The sequence below is a fragment of the Gadus morhua genome, chromosome 8 (assembly GCF_902167405.1).
Source record: "Gadus morhua chromosome 8, gadMor3.0, whole genome shotgun sequence".
Classification (NCBI taxonomy): Eukaryota; Metazoa; Chordata; class Actinopteri; order Gadiformes; family Gadidae; genus Gadus; species Gadus morhua.
The window spans coordinates 22,729,866-22,748,282 of record NC_044055.1 but is presented as its reverse complement, the minus strand read 5'-3'; the positions used below and the strand labels follow the sequence as shown (position 1 = coordinate 22,748,282).

The 18,417-nt window shown below is 45.8% G+C and overlaps 1 protein-coding gene across 12 annotated transcripts in view; it reads left to right on the top strand.

The window, feature by feature from the left end:
* kif20ba (kinesin family member 20Ba) overlaps positions 1-14,515 on the top strand; it is a 44,526-nt gene extending 30,011 nt beyond the window's left edge. For 11 of the 12 annotated variants that reach the window (XM_030362962.1, XM_030362970.1, XM_030362965.1 and 8 more), the window contains 12 exons: positions 456-578; positions 774-816; positions 1,163-1,267; positions 2,131-2,258; positions 3,071-3,226; positions 7,446-7,619; positions 8,277-8,324; positions 8,426-8,632; positions 10,577-10,639; positions 10,792-10,897; positions 12,134-12,252; positions 12,582-14,515. In XM_030362962.1, coding sequence (XP_030218822.1) covers positions 456-578; positions 774-816; positions 1,163-1,267; positions 2,131-2,258; positions 3,071-3,226; positions 7,446-7,619; positions 8,277-8,324; positions 8,426-8,632; positions 10,577-10,639; positions 10,792-10,897; positions 12,134-12,252; positions 12,582-12,653 — 1,344 coding nt within the window. In that variant the 3' untranslated portion in view covers positions 12,654-14,515. Of the gene's footprint in view, positions 1-455; positions 579-773; positions 817-1,162; positions 1,268-2,130; positions 2,259-3,070; positions 3,227-7,445; positions 7,620-8,276; positions 8,325-8,425; positions 8,633-10,576; positions 10,640-10,791; positions 10,898-12,133; positions 12,253-12,453; positions 12,506-12,581 lie in introns of all 12 variants that reach the window. The other variant, XM_030362966.1, reaches the window with a different exon arrangement.
* The last annotated feature ends 3,902 nt before the right edge of the window (positions 14,516-18,417 follow it).

Genomic DNA, 18,417 nt, shown 5'->3' with positions numbered 1-18,417 from the left:
ATGAACTCAGAGTAGGCCGAGCAAGGATTTCGAGACAGAATTCAAGAGGGCAACACCCAGTGTGACTTGAAGTATTAACTGTTTTCATCGGTTTGGACCGCTTTGGTGGTTTAAATGGCAATTTCAATCACTCGCATTACTGCAATACCTAACTGCGTCCGTATCTCTGCCTATGGCCTATAGCCTACTTATTTTGGAGCGCCTGGTACTCTGCCAATGCTACCGCGACAACAGCTTTCCGGGTGGCGTCCATGTTTTCCTCCAACGACCGAGGGAAACATAATAAAAACGCTTGAAGTGTGGGAGTGACGTCACATCCGAGGTCCGAGTCGGTGCGCAGAGAATAATAAAACGCACCCTCATTCCCCTCCTGCTCCCTGCTCTCTGGTGGGTTCAGTCTCCTCCCTGCTCTCTGGTGGGTTGTGCTGACTGGGGTCTTCTCTCCCCGTGTCCAGGTGGCATCGCTGCGCCCGGAGGCGAAGGCTTTGACTCAGAAGCTGACCGATGCTGATAAGTTGGTGAAACAGCTGCAGTCCAAAGTGTCGGCCAGCGACCGCTCCATCCTGCTGCTCACCAAGGTTGGTAGATTTAGAAAGTGTTATAGATTTGAAATGTATTCTGTTTTTAAGTATTGGGAAACTATGAACTTATTGGTGAATAAAGACTGAGGTGGCGGACCAGTAGGAAGTCTTTGCTTATCTAGCTTTAGTATTCGATAATTTGGTAGCATTTATTTTATTGTATACAGACTAACCAGCCATTCTATGTTCCAGGATCACTCCCAACAGACCGCCCTGTACCAACAGGCCTGCCAAGGTACCCTGTGTTTGTGTGTTTGTGTGTGCTTATGTACTGTGTTTATGTTGTGTGTTTGTGTATGTTTAGACCTGGAGTCTTAGCAGTGAGTCATTGTGTGTGTGTGTGTGTGTGTGTGTGTGTGTGTGTGTGTGTTTAGACCTGGAGTCTTGGCAGCGAATCATTGTGTGTGTGTGTGTGACTCAAGACTCACTTGTTCAGAGTTCATCTAGACTCTGCGTAGCCACCCCCTCCCACCCCTCCTATGTACTTATTGTATGATGTACTTCCTGGCACTTAGCTTTGGAAAAGAACGTCTGCCAAATGCCCTAAATGTAGATGTGTGTGTGTGTGTGTGTGTGTGTAGACCTGGAGGCCCAGCGCCGGGTCGTGGGGGACATGCGCGTGGCTCTCTCGGAGCAGGAGGAGACGCAGCAGCAGCAGGAGCAGCTGATCCAGGAACTCACACAAGGCAGGATATTAATCCTCACACATTTATTTATACCTCCTGTTGAACCCTTGATTCTTATTGGTGGACTGATTACAAGGGTTCGTTCGTACACCTCTTGCTTTTTAACATTTATGAATCAATGCTCGACAAATCCAACATTGACAACAGCTGTCCAATACAACTATCCAGTCTGTTTCCCTGACAACGAAGAAACAATACGCCCAAAGCACTGCAGGAGTATAAGAATACATATGATATATAAATTAGAGCTGTCAGTTAAACGCGTTATTAACGGCGTTAACGCAAACCAAATTTAACGGCGTTAAATTTTTTAACGCGCGATTAACGCAATTATTTTATATAAAAAAAAAAAAAAAACTTTTTTTTTTTTTTTTTCTTTGGCTCAAAACAAAGAAGCAGTAGCCTGACTGCTATGTTCAAATGACATTTGTTCAAAGCAGTCGTTTAATTGCACTATAGGCTCTTTTTTTGTATCGTCCTGTTTTGATCAGTGTATATGCCAATGTTGTTATCAATAAAAAGTAATTTGCACAAGGCAAGCCGATGCACTTCACCATGTTGATAAGAGATTTAAAATGAGAAGAATTATGGGACAAAAAAATCAAGGGATATTTAGCATAGAATTTTTTTTTTGCGATTAATTAGAGTTAACTATGACATTAATGCGAATAATCACGATTAAATATTTTAATCGCTTGACAGCTCTAATATAAATATATCATATGTTAAAGTTAAAGTTAATGTTTTATATTCTCCAAAATATATTTTCTATCGTTCCAAAATGTTTTTTATCCGTGCAAATGTTTTCTATTCGTCCAAAAAGTATCCAATGGTCCAACATTGTTTCTTTCTGCTCCATTCAGAGCTTGATCATCTTAAAGGCTTGTCTGAGAACCATGGCAACACAAAAGACACGCCCACTCAGAGACTCAGCCAATTCGAACTCCAACAGGCCAGACAGGAAGTAGTTCAGGCCCAGGAGAGTCTGAAGGTGAGAAGTTTCCATATTTCCCCTGCATTCTGTGAAAATCTAAAGCAGATTATAACGAAACCATTTTATATTTGAACCAAGTCCTACTCTGAAGTCTAAACCAGATTCAATCTAAAACAGAGTATATCAACAACAGATCCTATTCTACTAGCCTCAACCAGATATATCTATACGATAAACTATTCCACTCATCTAAACCTGATTAAATCTCATCCAGATTATATCTACACCAGATCCTACTCAGTAAACCTAAACCAGATTCAATCTAAACCAAATTATATCGAATCGGATCACATTATACTTGTATGAACCAGATTCAATCTACACCAGTTTATAGGTACAGCAGGTCATACTCTACTGGTCTGAACCAGATAAAATCTAAACCAGATTATTTCTACGCCAGATCCTATTAGACTTGTCTAAACCAGATAATATCTAAACCCGATTATATCTATACCAGTTTATATCAACACCAGATCCTACTCTATTGGTCTTAACCAGATTAAATCTAAACCAAATTATATCTACACCAGATCCTTTTCTACTAGTCTAAACCAGATAATATCTAAACCCGATTATATCTATACCAGTTTATATCAACACCAGATCCTACTCTATTGGTCTTAACCAGATTAAATCTAAACCAGATTATATCTACACCAGATCCTATTCTAGTCTAAACCAGATTGTGTGTGTGTGTGTGTGTGTGTGTGTGTGTGTGTGTGTGTGTGTGTGTGTGTGTGTGTGTGTGTGTGTGTGTGTGTGTGTGTGTGTGTGTGTGTGTGTGTGTGTGTGTGTGTGTGTGTGTGTAGCTGTGTACTGATAGACAGCAGACGGACCGGAAGAGATGGCTGGAGGAGAAGATGCTTCTGATTGGTCAGGCTAAGGAAGCAGAAGAGAAGAGGAACCAAGAGATGAGGAAGTTTGCCGAGGACAGAGAGCGACACGCTAGGGAACACATCCAACTGGTACCCGCAAACTTTACTCTCTTCAGTGTAACCTGTATCACTAGCTCTCTCTCTCTCTCCAGTGTAACACTAGCTCTCTCTCTCAGCAAAAACATCAACATATTCTTTATTTTGCTGACCACTTGTTTTTTATCTCGACAAAAGCCTCCTAAGGAACGTTCCGGGTGCATATTTCTCATAGATCGCACCATCTTTCCCTGTTAGATGAGACTGCATCCCCTCACATGATGGTTAGCAGCTCACGGATTCCAGCGTCTCTCAAGTTAGAACTACTTACTTTGATATCGCTGCGTTGTCTCTGTTGTAGAGACAACGCAGTAGCACCTCTACCCGCCCCTGGAACCTCAGAGCCGTCTCATTGCATTTACATGAAAATGAAACCGCCAATATGTGAAGGGTCCGGGAGGGTAAATTGAGGTCCGAAATCAAGCCGGTATATTTACTCAGTCTGTGTAAACGCACGGAACATGTGAACTGTGTAACACTAGGGCTCTCTCTCCAGTGTACCACCAGCTCTCTCTAGTGTATCACTAGCTCTCTCTCTCTCTAGTGTAACACTAGGGCTCTCTCTCCAGCGTACCACTAGCTCTCTCTAGTGTAGCACTAGCTCTCTCTCTCTCTAGTGTAGCACTATCTATCTCTCTCTCTCTAGTGTAACACTAGGTCTCTCTAGTGTAGCACTAGCTCTCTCTCTCTCTCTAGTATAACACTAGGTCTCTCCCTCTCTGGTGTAACACCAGCTCTCTCTAGTGTAACACTAGGGGCCCTATCTTGCATCCGGCGCAAGTGACTTAGTCACTGGCGCATGTGTCCTTGCTAGTTTACAACTGGCGCAGAGCGTTCTTTTCCCACCACCGCCACTCGCCGGTAAATTAGGGATTGATCATGCGCCCCAAGGGGCGGTTCGGCGGAAGGAGGAGGCGTGTTCTGGCGCAAACGGTATTTTGCCGTTTCTGAATACCATTGCGCTACTGACCAGGAAATACCTGGTTTAAAGTCAGTGGCGCGTTGTTCAGATGCTATTTTAAGGGCGCATGCATACATGCGCATGCGATGCATACGGATTGCTTGTGCACCTCGCGCATACACTTTGCTTCTCCCATCTACCTAGCCGCACATTCTTGGTAAATTATTTGGGAAAGAACAGCTGATGCAGCGGTAATAAGTTGTACTTTTAAATCAATGCATCTGCAAACACCGTACAGCAAACGCATATTTTCTTGACAGAGACATCGTGTAGGCCTACATGCCCATAACTTTTAGGATTGATGAGTATTTGATCTTGAAAAACATTGTTTTACCGCGAGTGAGTGTTAAAAAGAATGAATGAATGCGGGCGCGTGTGTGTGCTCTGTTTAAACACACGCAAACTAAACACGTAACGCATAAAAGTCTAAAAGTAGGTCCTAACTGGCGAATTTAGGAGTAACTCCTAAAAATAATGGGCGTGTCACTCTTAAATGTAGGACTCCTAACTTTTTTCACTAAGAGCAATTCATAAAGTATTTTAGGCCTAAAAGTAGCACCTAAGTCTAGGAGAGCTTAAAAGTCCTCAAGAGGACTCCTAACTCAGTAAGACCTATTCACAAAGAATCGTAAAATGCCTGCGAGACGAAATGTTAGGGTATTAAACTTGTTGTGGAGTAGTGCGCGATGCATTAACATCCCCGACTAACAGGAATAATCCGATTAGTCCCGAAATAAAATGTTTGGCCACACTACGTTATTTAGCAACAGGGGAAATGCAACTTTGCAATGCCGACGATTTAAAAATATTGCAACCATCAGTCAGCCGTGCCATAAACTTTCCTTTGGACATTCAACAATTACACAGGATCAAAGCCAACTTCATGGCACTTGTAGGTATGCCCGGTGTGGTCGGTGCTATTGACGGGACGCACATAAAAATTATTGCGCCATCAAAAGACGAGGACGTGTTCGTCTATAGGAAGAAAGTGCATTCCATCAACACGCAGGTTGTTTTTGATACAAATTTTAACATAGCCTACTGGATGTTGATGCAAAGTGGCCTGGAGCTTCAGCTACCCATGATTCGCGCATTTTAATGGTGTGCGGTCTGAGGCAGCTTTTTGAGATGCACCAGGTGTCACTTGCTGGGTGACAGTGACTATCCATGCAAGACGCGGCTCTAGACACCGTGGCTCTAGACACCCTACCTCAATCCACAACCGGTCGTGTATGTTTGTGTGCTCTAGCATATATGGAAGAAATCAGTAAACAATAATAAATATGGATTCAACAAATAAAAGGCATCAAAGAGCCAATACGATGTGTTTTACGCATAGGACTAAGCGTAATCTGCGTAATCACTTACATGTTATACTTTAATGTTGTGGAGAGAGGAATTGGGCTGATGAAACGTCGGTTTCATGCCCTCCATGGCGACCTACGCCTCACCCCAGAGAGGGCAAGCACAGTAATCACTGTATGTGCCATTCTACACAACCTCTGCAAGCGGAGGAACATTCCACAGCGAGACGATGATGATGATGATGATGATGATGGCGATCAACATGACAAGGAATTTGGCCGTGTGGTACCGAGTGGACAGGCATTTAGGGATCACTTTGAAAACACATTTTAGGTAAACACCTTGGCACAAATCAGTCAACACTTAGGTAGTTCATAACATTTATTTTCTTTTAAATTTTACGTATTTTTATTGTTTGCTTTCTCTCTCTCTTGAACGTGCAGGCTACAACGTCATTATTGTGGTCTGCACAAAATTGTCATCATGCGTGTATTCTGCTAACTGCACTATAACTACTTCATAGGAATTCATTTCTAGCCTACGCTATTTCCTTGTTTTTCGGTGATTCAGTGGTCTCTCGCTCTCGCTCTCTCGTGTACCACTAGGTCTCTCTCTCTCTCTCTCTCTCTCTCTCTCGTGTACCACTAGGTCTCTCGCTCTCTCGCTCTCGCTCTCGTATCTCGCTCTCGCTCTCTCGCTCTCTCTCTCGTGTATCTCTCTCTCTCTCTCTCTCTCTCTCTCTCTCTCTCTCTCTCTCTCCCTCTCTCTCTCTCTCTCTCTCTCTCTCTCTCATATCAGCATCATCCTCATCGTCATCCGCTTATCCGGGGTCGGCTCGCAGGGGGAGCAGCTCAAGCAGGGGGCCCCAGACTTCCCTTTCCCGGGCCACATTGACCAGCTCTGACGGGGGGATCCCGAGGCGTTCCCAGGCCAGTGTTGAGATATAATCTCTCCACCTAGTCCTGGGTCTTCTCCCCACTGGACGTGCCTGAAACACCTCCCAAGAGAGGTGTTGAATTTTGCATTCAATACTAAGATATTCAATTAATACACAGGTTCATATATTCATGTTTTCATTTTAAACATGTGCAAATTACAGTGAGCAGGGTGGCCTTGCCACTGCCATTCATAAACACAACATAACATAATAAACTGATACCTGCCAAGGTCAACAATGTCTGGCAATTGCATGTAATCATGCATAAAAGCTATTCAAATGGACATTTTTAAAACATAAACGTGGGAACGAAAATTAGTGATGTTTGTAAGTGTCTTTCTTATTACTCCGCAAGTAGTCCGGTAATTTAGCAACCCCAGCATGTCCGGTTGCTAAGCGACGTCAACGTCTTTGGCGGCTATTTCTCTGCTGACCAGCGTTCTGTACATTATCCCTAACATAACAGCACTCTTTCTCTCCCAACAGTCTTGGCTGCGCACTCTCATCCAAATGCATATTGTTTGCGGCGGAGGAGGGGGTAGATATAAAGACCGGACGGGAAACTGCCGTTGCTGTGCTGTCCTTAATTAAAGGAGCAGGCAGAGAAAAGCTCTCTCCTGCTGGGCTTTCATTAAAATCAAATGCATAAAAATGTCGCAGCCTGTCCAGATGTGTCAGGTGTGCACGAGAGACATACGAACGTACGCTTACCACTTTTGTAAATGCCATATATAGTACATTCGGATCGCATAATAGAAATAGATCTATTCCGATTAGAAATCGGATCAAAAGTGTCCATGTAAACACGGCTAGTGTGTTGGATTGTGTTGGATGTTAATGTGTATTTAAAGACATTTCAATTTGTGGAAAGAATTGTGGGGAATATAAAAAAATGTCTAATCAACCAAAACCCCCCCCCCTGCAGTACCTCCGTGGACCCTCTAGGGGTCGCGGTCCCCCTGTTGGAGACCGGTGCTCTAGTGTAACACTATCTCTCTGTCTCTCTGTAGGAGAGTGTTTGTGCTGAGCTGGCGGTGAAGGAGCAGGAGATGGGCCAGTGGAGGAGGGAGAGGGACTCCCTGGTGTCTGCTCTGGAGGTCCAGCTGCTGAAGCTCCTCTCCTGCAACAAAGAGCAGGAGCAGCTGATCAAGCAGCTCCGCGCTGACCCCGGCCCGCCACCAGAGGTCAGGCTAATACACCTGGTACTACTGCAGTACTGGACCTCGTACTACTGCAGTACTGGACCTCGTACTACTGGATCTGGTACTACTGCAGTACTGGACCTGGTACTACTGCGGTACTAGACCTGGTACTACTGCGGTACTAGACCTGGTACTACTGCGGTACTAGACCTGGTACTACTGCAGTACTAGACCTGGTACTACTGCGGTACTGGACCTGGTACTACTGCGGTACTACACCTGGTACTACTGCGGTACTGGACCTGGTACTACTGCGGTACTACACCTGGTACTACTGCGGTACTAGACCTGGTACTACTGCGGTACTAGACCTGGTACTACTGCGGTACTGGACCTGGTACTACTGCGGTACTGGACCTGGTACTACTGCGGTACTACACCTGGTACTACTGCGGTACTACACCTGGTACTACTGCGGTACTGCACCTGGTACTACTGTGGTACTACACCTGGTTCTACTGCGGTACTGGACCTGGTACTACTGCGGTACTGGACCTGGTACTACTGCGGTACTGGACCTGGTACTACTGCGGTACTACACCTGGTACTACTGCGGTACTGCACCTGGTACTACTGTGGTACTGCACCTGGTACTGCTGCGGTGGTACTTGTCCTCATGTCTCCTGTGTTGTGTTACAGACTACCCTGGACTCCACCAGCAGAAGCTCAGCAGAGAGGACCAGTTCGGTGAGCAGGGCCTGGGGTCAGAGGTCGCCATGGAGAGCCCAATATGTGTGCCCTGGTTGGTAACGTCTGGAGGTCTGTGTGTGTGTGTGTTTGTTTCCCAGGGTTCGGCGGGGTTCCCCTCGGTCCTGGAGTCTTCTCAGATCTCCACTGAGAATGGGCGGAGGAGCCGGTTCCCCCGGCCTGAGATGGAGATCTCCTTCAGCCCCCTGCAGCCCAACCGCCTGGCTCTGAGAAGGCAGGGGGAGCAGGACTCGGTCACCGTCAAGATCAGCCGCCCCCGCAAGAGGAGGAGCAACGACATGGACAGGGTGAGGAGGCAGAAATGGAGCCTAGGACACATAGTGGAGCTCAGAGATGGAGGCTAGGACACATAGCTCAGAGATAGTGCCTAGGACACATAGCTCAGAGATGGAGTGTAGGAAACATAGCTCAGAGATAGTGCCTAGGACACATAGCTCAGAGATGGAGGCTAGGACACATAGTGGAGCTCAGAGATAGTGCCTGGGACACATAGCTCAGAGATGGAGGCTAGGACACATAGCTCAGAGATAGTGCCTAGGACACATAGCTCAGAGATGGAGTGTAGGACACATAGCTCAGAGATAGTGCCTAGGACACATAGCTCAGAGATGGAGGCTAGGACACATAGCTCAGAGATAGTGCCTAGGACACATAGCTCAGAGATAGTGCCTAGGACACATAGCTCAGAGATAGTGCCTAGGACACATAGCTCAGAGATAGTGCCTAGGACACATAGCTCAGAGATGGAGGCTAGGACACATAGCTCAGAGATAGTGCCTAGGACACATAGCTCAGAGATAGTGCCTAGGACACATAGCTCAGAGATAGTGCCTAGGACACATAGCTCAGAGATGGTGCCTAGGACACATAGCTCAGAGATGGAGGCTAGGACACATAGCTCAGAGATAGTGCCTAGGACACATAGCTCAGAGATGGAGTGTAGGACACATAGCTCAGAGATAGTGCCTAGGACACATAGCTCAGAGATGGAGGCTAGGACACATAGCTCAGAGATAGAGAGAAGGACAAATAGTGCAGCTCAGAGATAGAGGCTAGGACACATAGTGGAGCTCAGAGATAGAGTCTAGGACACATAGTAGAGCTCAGAGATAGAGAGAAGGACAAATAGTGCAGCTCAGAGATGGTTTTGGTTGAGCTCCTGTTAGTTCTCAGCTCAGTGATTAACAGTAGGGGGACGCCATGAGTGCTGGCGTTGAGAGTATCCTGCTAATGTTTCTCACCTTGTTTGTTTGTTGGGTCAGACTTTGGTTCTCATGAGGAGTAAGAGAAAGGCTCCTCAGCAGGTATGACAGTTAGATAGTCCCCATCCTCATCACATGCATCAGTTCAGTCATATTAAGGTTGGGCTAAATAGTAGGTAACCAGCAGTAGTGACAGTAGCAGCATGAAACACCACAGAAGACCTGTCCTCACAGCTCCAACTAGACTGATGAGTGGACACTAACCCAGACACAGTGATGAGTGGACACTAACCCAAACACAGTGATGAGTGGACACTAACCCAGACACAGTGATGAGTGGACACTAACCCAGACACAGTGATGAGTGGACACTAACCCAAACACACAGTGATGAGTGGACACTAACCCAAACCCAGTGATGAGTGGACACTAACCCAGACACAGTGATGAGTGGACACTAACCCAGACACAGTGATGAGTGGACACTAACCTAAACACAGTGATGAATGGACACTAACCTAAACACACAGTGATGAGTGGACACTAACCTAAACACACAGTCATGAGTGGACACTAACCCAAACACAGTGATGAGTGGACACTAACCCAAACACAGTGATGAGTGGACACTAACCCAAACACGGTGATGAGTGGACACTAACCTAAACACAGTGATGAGTGGACACTAACCTAAACACAGTGATGAGTGGACACTAACCTAAACACACAGTGATGAGTGGACACTAACCTAAACAAACAGTGATGTGTGGACACTAACCCAAACACAGTGATGAGTGGACACTAACCCAAACACAGTGATGAGTGGACACTAACCCAGACACAGTGATGAGTGGACACTAACCCAGACACAGTGATGAGTGGACACTAACCGAAGAGTAATTTCTCCCTTCACCCCACCACACCTCATCTCACCCTACCTTACCTCACCATAACCCACCACACCAAGCTATACCTCACCACAGCTTACCTCACCTTACTGTCCTGATTGGCGTGTTTGTGTGTTTCCAGGATGAGGCAGAGGTTGAAAACAAAATAAATACCAAGACCAAACTGACCCCCAAACAGGAGGAGGTAAAACACACACACACACACACACACACACACACACACACACACACACACACACACACACACACACACACACACACACACACACACACACACACACACACACACACACACACACACACACCAGTGGTGAAGGCTGACTTGCGGTCCTTCAGGGCCCCTCTCCTGGCGGGGGAAGCGTTACGCGCAGCAGGAAGGACGGAGCGCTGCTGAGGATCGGAGACTTCCTGCAGAGCTCCCCCACGCTGTTCACCTCCGGAGGTACTGAGCGCTCTCACTCTGTTCGCCTCCAGTGGCCTGTACTACGAATCTCGATTAGTGGGTTAGCGGGATATGTTGAGCTCAAAGCCTGGGTTAGCTGGGACACGAAGGTCGATCTCTTTTAGCGTCGCTGTATCACCATGGTGACTTATGCTCTCAACCAAACCTGGTCGGGAGCAGGTTTTCAGCTTAGTCTATCGGGAGATCGGCTACTTAAAGCGACACGCAGCTTCCTCGTCCCTCCTCTGACAATTGCGTTACCATTACTGGGTGTTCCCGTGGACCTCGGAGCCCGTATCGTACAGGGGTCTCTCCGACAGAGGCTCTTTCGGGACCGACCCCTTGGCATTGCCTGAGAATATTCTTTATGAGAGATACAGAAATTCTGCCCGGGGGGTTCTACTCCCAAGTGACGCGCATTTATGTGAAGCTTAAAAAGTCCCATTTCTCATGCATATGGATACTTATTCACTAAAGGTTATAGAATTATACTTTTGAGCTTATTTCGAACTTCAACCCATATTTTCAAGGCCGCGCTGGCACCACATCTATGGGGGTAAAGGTATGATGATAAACCGGCGAGATTTGAACCCCGGTCGCTGGCGTTCGGGTCTTATACTAATCCACTACGCCACCGCCGCTACCTCCTCAGTGGTTGAAAACATATGCAATACATTTCTTACATAGGGTGTATTTAATGTGAATTCCCTGAATTATAGAATAAGACAGGTTGGACGTTGCTTCTGCATTTTTAAATCATCATTCTATTGGCATTAATGGCGAACAATTCTGCATTTGGCATAGTTATTTTCATAGACAATATGCAGATTTTTTTCACTTACACGCATTTATATAGGCTGCTTGATCTATCCAGTTTGTAAAGGTGAGTAAAATGACACGATAAACGCCCCTTTCACGTGAACGCGCATTGAACCTAAAGCGGAAAACCTGGCTCGACTAATCGAATCCTAAGTGAGCTTCTTAGTACCATTTAACTCTGGTCGAGAGTTGCGTCGCTGTTGATCCAGGCTTTCCCAAGAGAGCCTGGGTATGTTCAGCCCTCAGTATGTTCAGGTTCGTAGTACACCCCACAGAGGTATCTCTCTCTCTCTCTCTCTGCCTCTGCCTCTCTCTCTCTCTCTCTCTCTCTCTCTGTCTCTGTCTCTGTCTCTGTCTCTCTCTGTCTCTGTTCACCCCTGTAGGTACACACAAACTAACTCTAACTTGTCTTTCTAGCTAAGAAGGTGATGAGTCTGGTTAGCAGCTCTTCCTCTTCCTCTGTGAGGGTGAAGAAAAGCAAGAAGAAACTCTACCAGCCACACATCTCCTCCCCCATGGACCTTCCCTCCAACCCGGTACGCACACACACACTTCATGCCAACTGGCTTTATCCGGGCCGGTCCCGAAAGAGGAGTCAGGGAGCTGATGTTGAGTTTATTGATAGGTCTGAAGCCCAACCTGGTGCTCCATGCTGCAATGCAGGAGATCTCCCTGACTGTGTGTGTGTGTGTGTGTGTGTGTGCTGATGGCTGGTTTGACCTGTGTGCATTGATCAGTGTCATTAGCAGCGATGCCTCAACCAGCACCAATCAATCAGACCTGGGCCAGGTGAGGCTGCTGAATCCTGCCTTCTCTCACACACACTCTGCATGGATATTGGGTCATATATGAATGTGTGTTACAGATCATCCCTGAGGAGAAGGACAGCGACCACCTCATCATCAAGAGGCGCCTCCGAAGCCGGACAGCCAAGTAGCTGCCCCTACTCTCCTCCCCTCTCCCCCAACCCTCCACCCTGAAGTGCAACAGAAGGAGTCTTGGAGGAGTCCATTCATCGCGTACTGCTTGGGGAGTACTAATACGCCATAATGCTGTACTATATATATATACATATCTATACACAGATCAATATTTGGGCATGGGATGCTGCTGTAGGCCGTCTGGGGCAAACATTATTATCATGATTATCATTTTATTCTGTTATCTTCTAACGTCTTCTTCCAAGTCTTGGACCTCAGACCGTCTGCCCGGTCATGGATGAACCAAGACTGGATCTAGTGCGCTAGTGAGGGTCCTGGTTAGAGAGTTAAGGCCCAATCCCATTTCTACCCCTTACCCCTTCCCCTTACCCCTCCTCCTTGTTTTGAAGGGGTAAGGCGAAGGGGTAGAAATGGGATTGGGCCTTAGTGTCACCCACCCTCTAGGGGTCCTGATGTTTAGGATTATATTAGGACATTATATAATGTTATGATTCATGACATATATGATTATATTTAATCATATATGGGTCTATATCTGATCATACATAATCATATTTGAATGGTGCCCTTCTGTCAAATAAAAGCATAAGGATTCCAGACCATTTTGATTCTGATAAAAAAAGTCTCCATTATTATCGCATATACATAAGTTAATCAGAATGTGTACTCTGAACCTTTGTGAATGGCATGCTTTAAGTTGACTTTAATTTCTTTTAATTTACTGTATAGACATGTTCACTTAAGACACGTAGCTGGCGTGGTGCAAGGGAAATGTTTGCGGCTGCGGGAGTCAATACCTCCAACATGTTTAATAATTTGTTTGTATATTGATTTGACGGCTCTACGACTCTGAAAACGAGGTCATCTTGGTTCGAAAGAACTGTTATAAAGACACCAGCATCTAGTTCCTCTTCTCAAACCTTGATATTTTATTGGATGTCACTATGTGGACCTTGAGTCGGATGATTAAATGTGATGGGATGTAAATAACATAGCCCATGTATAGGTCAATAACATGTAGAACATGTAGCCCAAGCTTAACAACATCATGATAGTTCAACGTCATGTGGTCAGGAGAAATAAAAGGTTTAGCCTAACCCACCAACTATACTGTATCCTGGGGATGATTCGGAAATTAAATTGCTATAATAAACTGACCTATAAATGGTTTTGACTCAGCGAGGGTAGCATTAAAGCTAATGCAGCATCCTCGGCACATCTGTTTCCTTCACGTGAGCTTTGAGGGACTAGCCTGTTGCTAATAGGGCAGCAGTAGCTCAGGTGGTGGAGCGGGTTGTAACTGGAAAGTTGGTAGAAAACCCTGAGTAACAGGCACAGAAAGGAGAGAAGGTGGTGAGGGAGGAGAGGGAAAGAAATGGCAGTATTGCTCCATTTAGGGGTTCCTGGACCCTTATTTGCAGTGTAGAGTAACGAGTGGAAACGTTGGGGAAGAGGATTTTGTTGTCCAGCTCCCTGCCCAGATACTGCAGCACAACCCACCCCTCATGTTCAGCAGCCACGCCTACACTCCCTCAGCCTCCCAGCACACCTCTCCAACCCCATGGCTCCACTGGGGGAAAAACAAGAAGAGCTCATCCCAATCCGGACGGGTTGAAGAGAGCCTCATGTCTACTGAATGAGCAGCATGACCCAGAGGAGCTCCTCCTCTTGATCCTCGCCCCAATGCTCAGAGGTCAAATGATGGAAAGAAGACGGGAAACCCAGATAGAAACGTTGTTGTATGGTTACCTGTTACCTGTTCTGTATTTATCATAAAGTTATGTTACTTTTTATAGATGTTATATTTAGAAAACTTCTTGCTGTGAACAATAAAATGTGGATGTGCCTTGTTACAGATTTTGCGTGTACTGTAAGGATTTATATTATATATATATATACACAATTTTTTTTCTCCAGGCTAAAAATGAGGCAGAGATGGTAGCCATTTCAGAGTAGCCAATAAGTGGAGAGGGTTCCTCTTGTCCCTGAAGACATTCATTCATTCACTCATAAACATTGATCTAGTCATTTTTTTATGTTGGCTATATGTTTTCTTTATTCATGCAAACACGATCAAATTGAAGTGTATTGGTTATGAAGGTGTAGTTTCGGTGCTAGGTTCTCCAGGTCGTTATGTAGGAGGATGGCATGTGTTCCTGTGGCATAACTGGCCTACTTAGCTTTCCTCCAACCCTTAACAATCCATCTTCCATGACTGGATCTAGCCTGACTTCTGCTCAAGGTTCTTAGCTCCTAGTGTTCTTCTGAACTTGTTCATGAAAGAAATAAAATAAAAAAGGGGGTCAGTCTAGCTTAACCAAAGAAAATTAATAAATGATAGCCTACGCTCTCGAGGAGCTGTATCTCTAGCTTGAGTTTATATATCTCCAGATTTTTTTTCACATTATCCAACTGAAGGTTGCGCTTATACAGCGCCCTCTGTTCCAACCTAAAGAAATGATGGGTTAAAATTGTAATTTATTTACCATGATCAAAGCCTTGTGGCGCAACTTACAAAATAATACCTGAATAAAAATCTTGTCCATCCCATGAAAAGGCCTTGATGTGGAGGTGGAGGGCTCATCTAAGGTCTCATCCCTCTTTAATATAAACTAGACTTTTCGCGCGCATTGTGCACGCTAAACCTCTAGTTTTAATTAACAGGAGTAATTGCTCAATGGAAAGTGTAGTATACTATGCATGCAAATAAAAAGCTTTTACTGTTATTCAGGGCTGAAAAGTGCATTGACATTTTAAAATGCAAGACAACTACTATTGGTTAGTTTAAAATAATAATCATCATTGAGAGTAAACATCTTTTCCAGTGTCCTGGGCCCCGTTTCCCGAAAGCATCGTTAGCCTAAGAGTGGATCGTGAAGTGCGTCGTACGAGCATCGTACAGTTTTCACACCGTTTCCCGATTGCATCGTTGGTAACGAACGTTGTGAAAACGCTCATACAGTAGCTAACGAGGACTCCAGGGGTACTCGTAGGATGCTAAGAGCATCGTTAGCCTACTATAGCCTCAGTGGCGTCACCAGCGGACATTCCGTGTATTGGATGCGTTTTATTAAAACACATTCAATACCATTGAATGCCCATATGGCTCAATTTCGCAACCTGGCTGAGATTTTGAAGGACCTAGAGGGTGTGGCTACATACATAGATGACATCCTAATCTATGCAGAGACCACCAAGCTTCATGAGGAGAGGCTCCAGAACACCCTTGACACGTTGAAAAGAGCCGGATTAAAGCTGAACAACGAAGTGCCTGCTACGTCAGCGACGGCTCAACTACCTGGGCAACTGCATCGATGAAGATGGAATCCGACTGGACGAGACCAAAGTTCAAGCCATCACCCAGCTGCAACAACCCAACAACGTGCCCGAGCTCCGGAGAATCGTGGGCATGATTCACTACCTTGACAGGTACCTCCCAAACCTGTCAGAAGTCACCAAGCCACTAACAGAAGAAAGATGTAATGTGGGGTTCGGGTGCTGCACAACAGGAGGCCTTTAAGAGGGTGAAACAGTTAGTCACTGAGGCTCCTGTTTTAGCATTCTTTGATTTAAAGAAAGACACAGTAGTCAGTGCTGATGCAAGCAGTTATGGGCTGGGTGGGGTCTTACTGCAGTTACATGATGAACAATTGAAGCCAGTAGCTTACTGCTCCAGGACAATGACTGATGCTGAAAAGCGCTATGCACAGATTGAAAAAGAATGTCTTGCTGCAGTCTGGGCATGTGAAAAGTTCTCTAGGTACTTGTATGGCCTGGACACATTCACTTTACAGAGTGACCACAAACCACTCATTAACAGTAAAGATATAGACTCAGTACCACCCAAAAGCTGAGTTTGTTCCAGGGAAGCAGTTGGTCATTGCAGACACCCTGTCTAGACATCCTCAGCCGGAACTTACGCAGGACATCGCAGAGTTGACCAGTGACCTGGAGGCGTACGAGGAGGTTGTTTGTGAGGCATGGCCTATCTCTCCCAGCAAGCTTGACATGGTCAAACAGCAAACGCTACAGGATGATGAGCTATAGTTGGTGCAACGCTACGAACTGGGTGGGTGGCCACAGTATTCAGCCAACGTGCCCCTGAAGGTAAAAGCTTACTATACACATCGTGACCAAGGGCTAGTGTTGTGCAATAACAGAATTGTGATACCCCAGAACATAAGAACTGAAATACTGGAACGCATACACGATGGCCACCAAGGGATTTTTAAGTGCCGTGAGCGAGCTAAATGTAGTGTGTGGTGGCCTGGCATAAGCAAACATGTACAAGAGACTCAGCACATGCCAAGAGATCAAGCCTACTCAGAGGAGGGAACCTCTGATCTGTACACCACTCCCAGGCCGCCCATGGGAGAAAGTGGCAGCAGACAAGGATAAAGCGGAAAAAGGATAACTTTCTAGTAGTGGTTGATTATTTTTCAAGGTACATTGAAATTGCCCACCTAACTAACATGTCAGCCGCTACAACCATAGCCAGCCTGAAGAACATCTTTGCCAGGTGGGGCTGGACAAAGGAACTCATAACTGATAATGGGCCCCAATTCTCATGGACTGTTTTTGCCCAGTTTGCCAAAATGTTTGATTTCAGACACACAACTAAAAGCCCTCACTATGCACAGGCCAACGGGGAGGCAGAAGCTGCGCTACTGTCAAAGGCCAGACCATTACCTGAACTTCAGCCCGGAACCCGTGTTTCAGTAAAGCTGGACAATGAGAGGGGATGGACTAAATGTGCTGCAGTGGTGAGGAAGTGCCACACTCGACATCGTACATTGTACAGACCGAGCAGGGAGAGCTGCGGAGAAACGGACACCACCTCAGACCCATCTGTGGGGGCCCACAGATTACTCAACGGGAAGAGGTTCCGTTGGGTCATAATACACACACAAACAAGGACAGCAACACATTGGTGACTGACCCAAGACCTGACATACTTACCCAAGGTCCAGTCACTCCCATTTCCACTGTGCTTGTGTTTCCAGAGACTCAGAGAAGCAGTGTAAGAGCAGTGAAACCACCAGACAGTTCTATTTCATCCTTACTGACCGGTGCTTAAAGCACTGGATCTCCACCTCGCGCATGCGCATTTCGAGTACCTAATAACAACATAGTCACCTGTGACCCCCACGTGACACCGGGAAGGCTATGGGCCCTATTTTAACGGTCTGAAACGCAAGTGGGAAGCGCAAAGCACAAGTAGCTTTGTGGGCGGTTCTACGGCGCTATCGCTATTTTACAGGCGGATAAATGACGCTTGCGCCGCGGCGCAAGTGTCAAAAGGGTTGGTCTGAAGCAGCCTAATTACCCGTAGGTGTGGTTTGGGCGTAACATGCAACAAACCAATGAGAGTGCCAGCTCCCATCCCCTTTAAGAGCCACGAGCGCATTTGAATCGGACGAGTTGATATTTTGACAGAGCGTCTGCAGTCTCCGATGAGACAGATGCACATGAATTTCAAACTGCAAATGGCTTAGTTTATTGCCAAATAATATGGCCTAATTCACACATGGAATAAGGGGGTTTCTTCCACAACTTCAGAAATACTGAGTCCTCAAATAAATTTCGGCAAAGAAAACGTATGATAGGCTATATGATATGCGGTAACTGTGGTTCTATTTAATGATATACGCAATACATTATAAACATTGTCAGTATTGTATGCTATCCTAATATGCATGTGTCCCCGCGGTAATAGACATTGCCATTGATTGTATTATGCGTTACGTGTTTAGTTTGCCC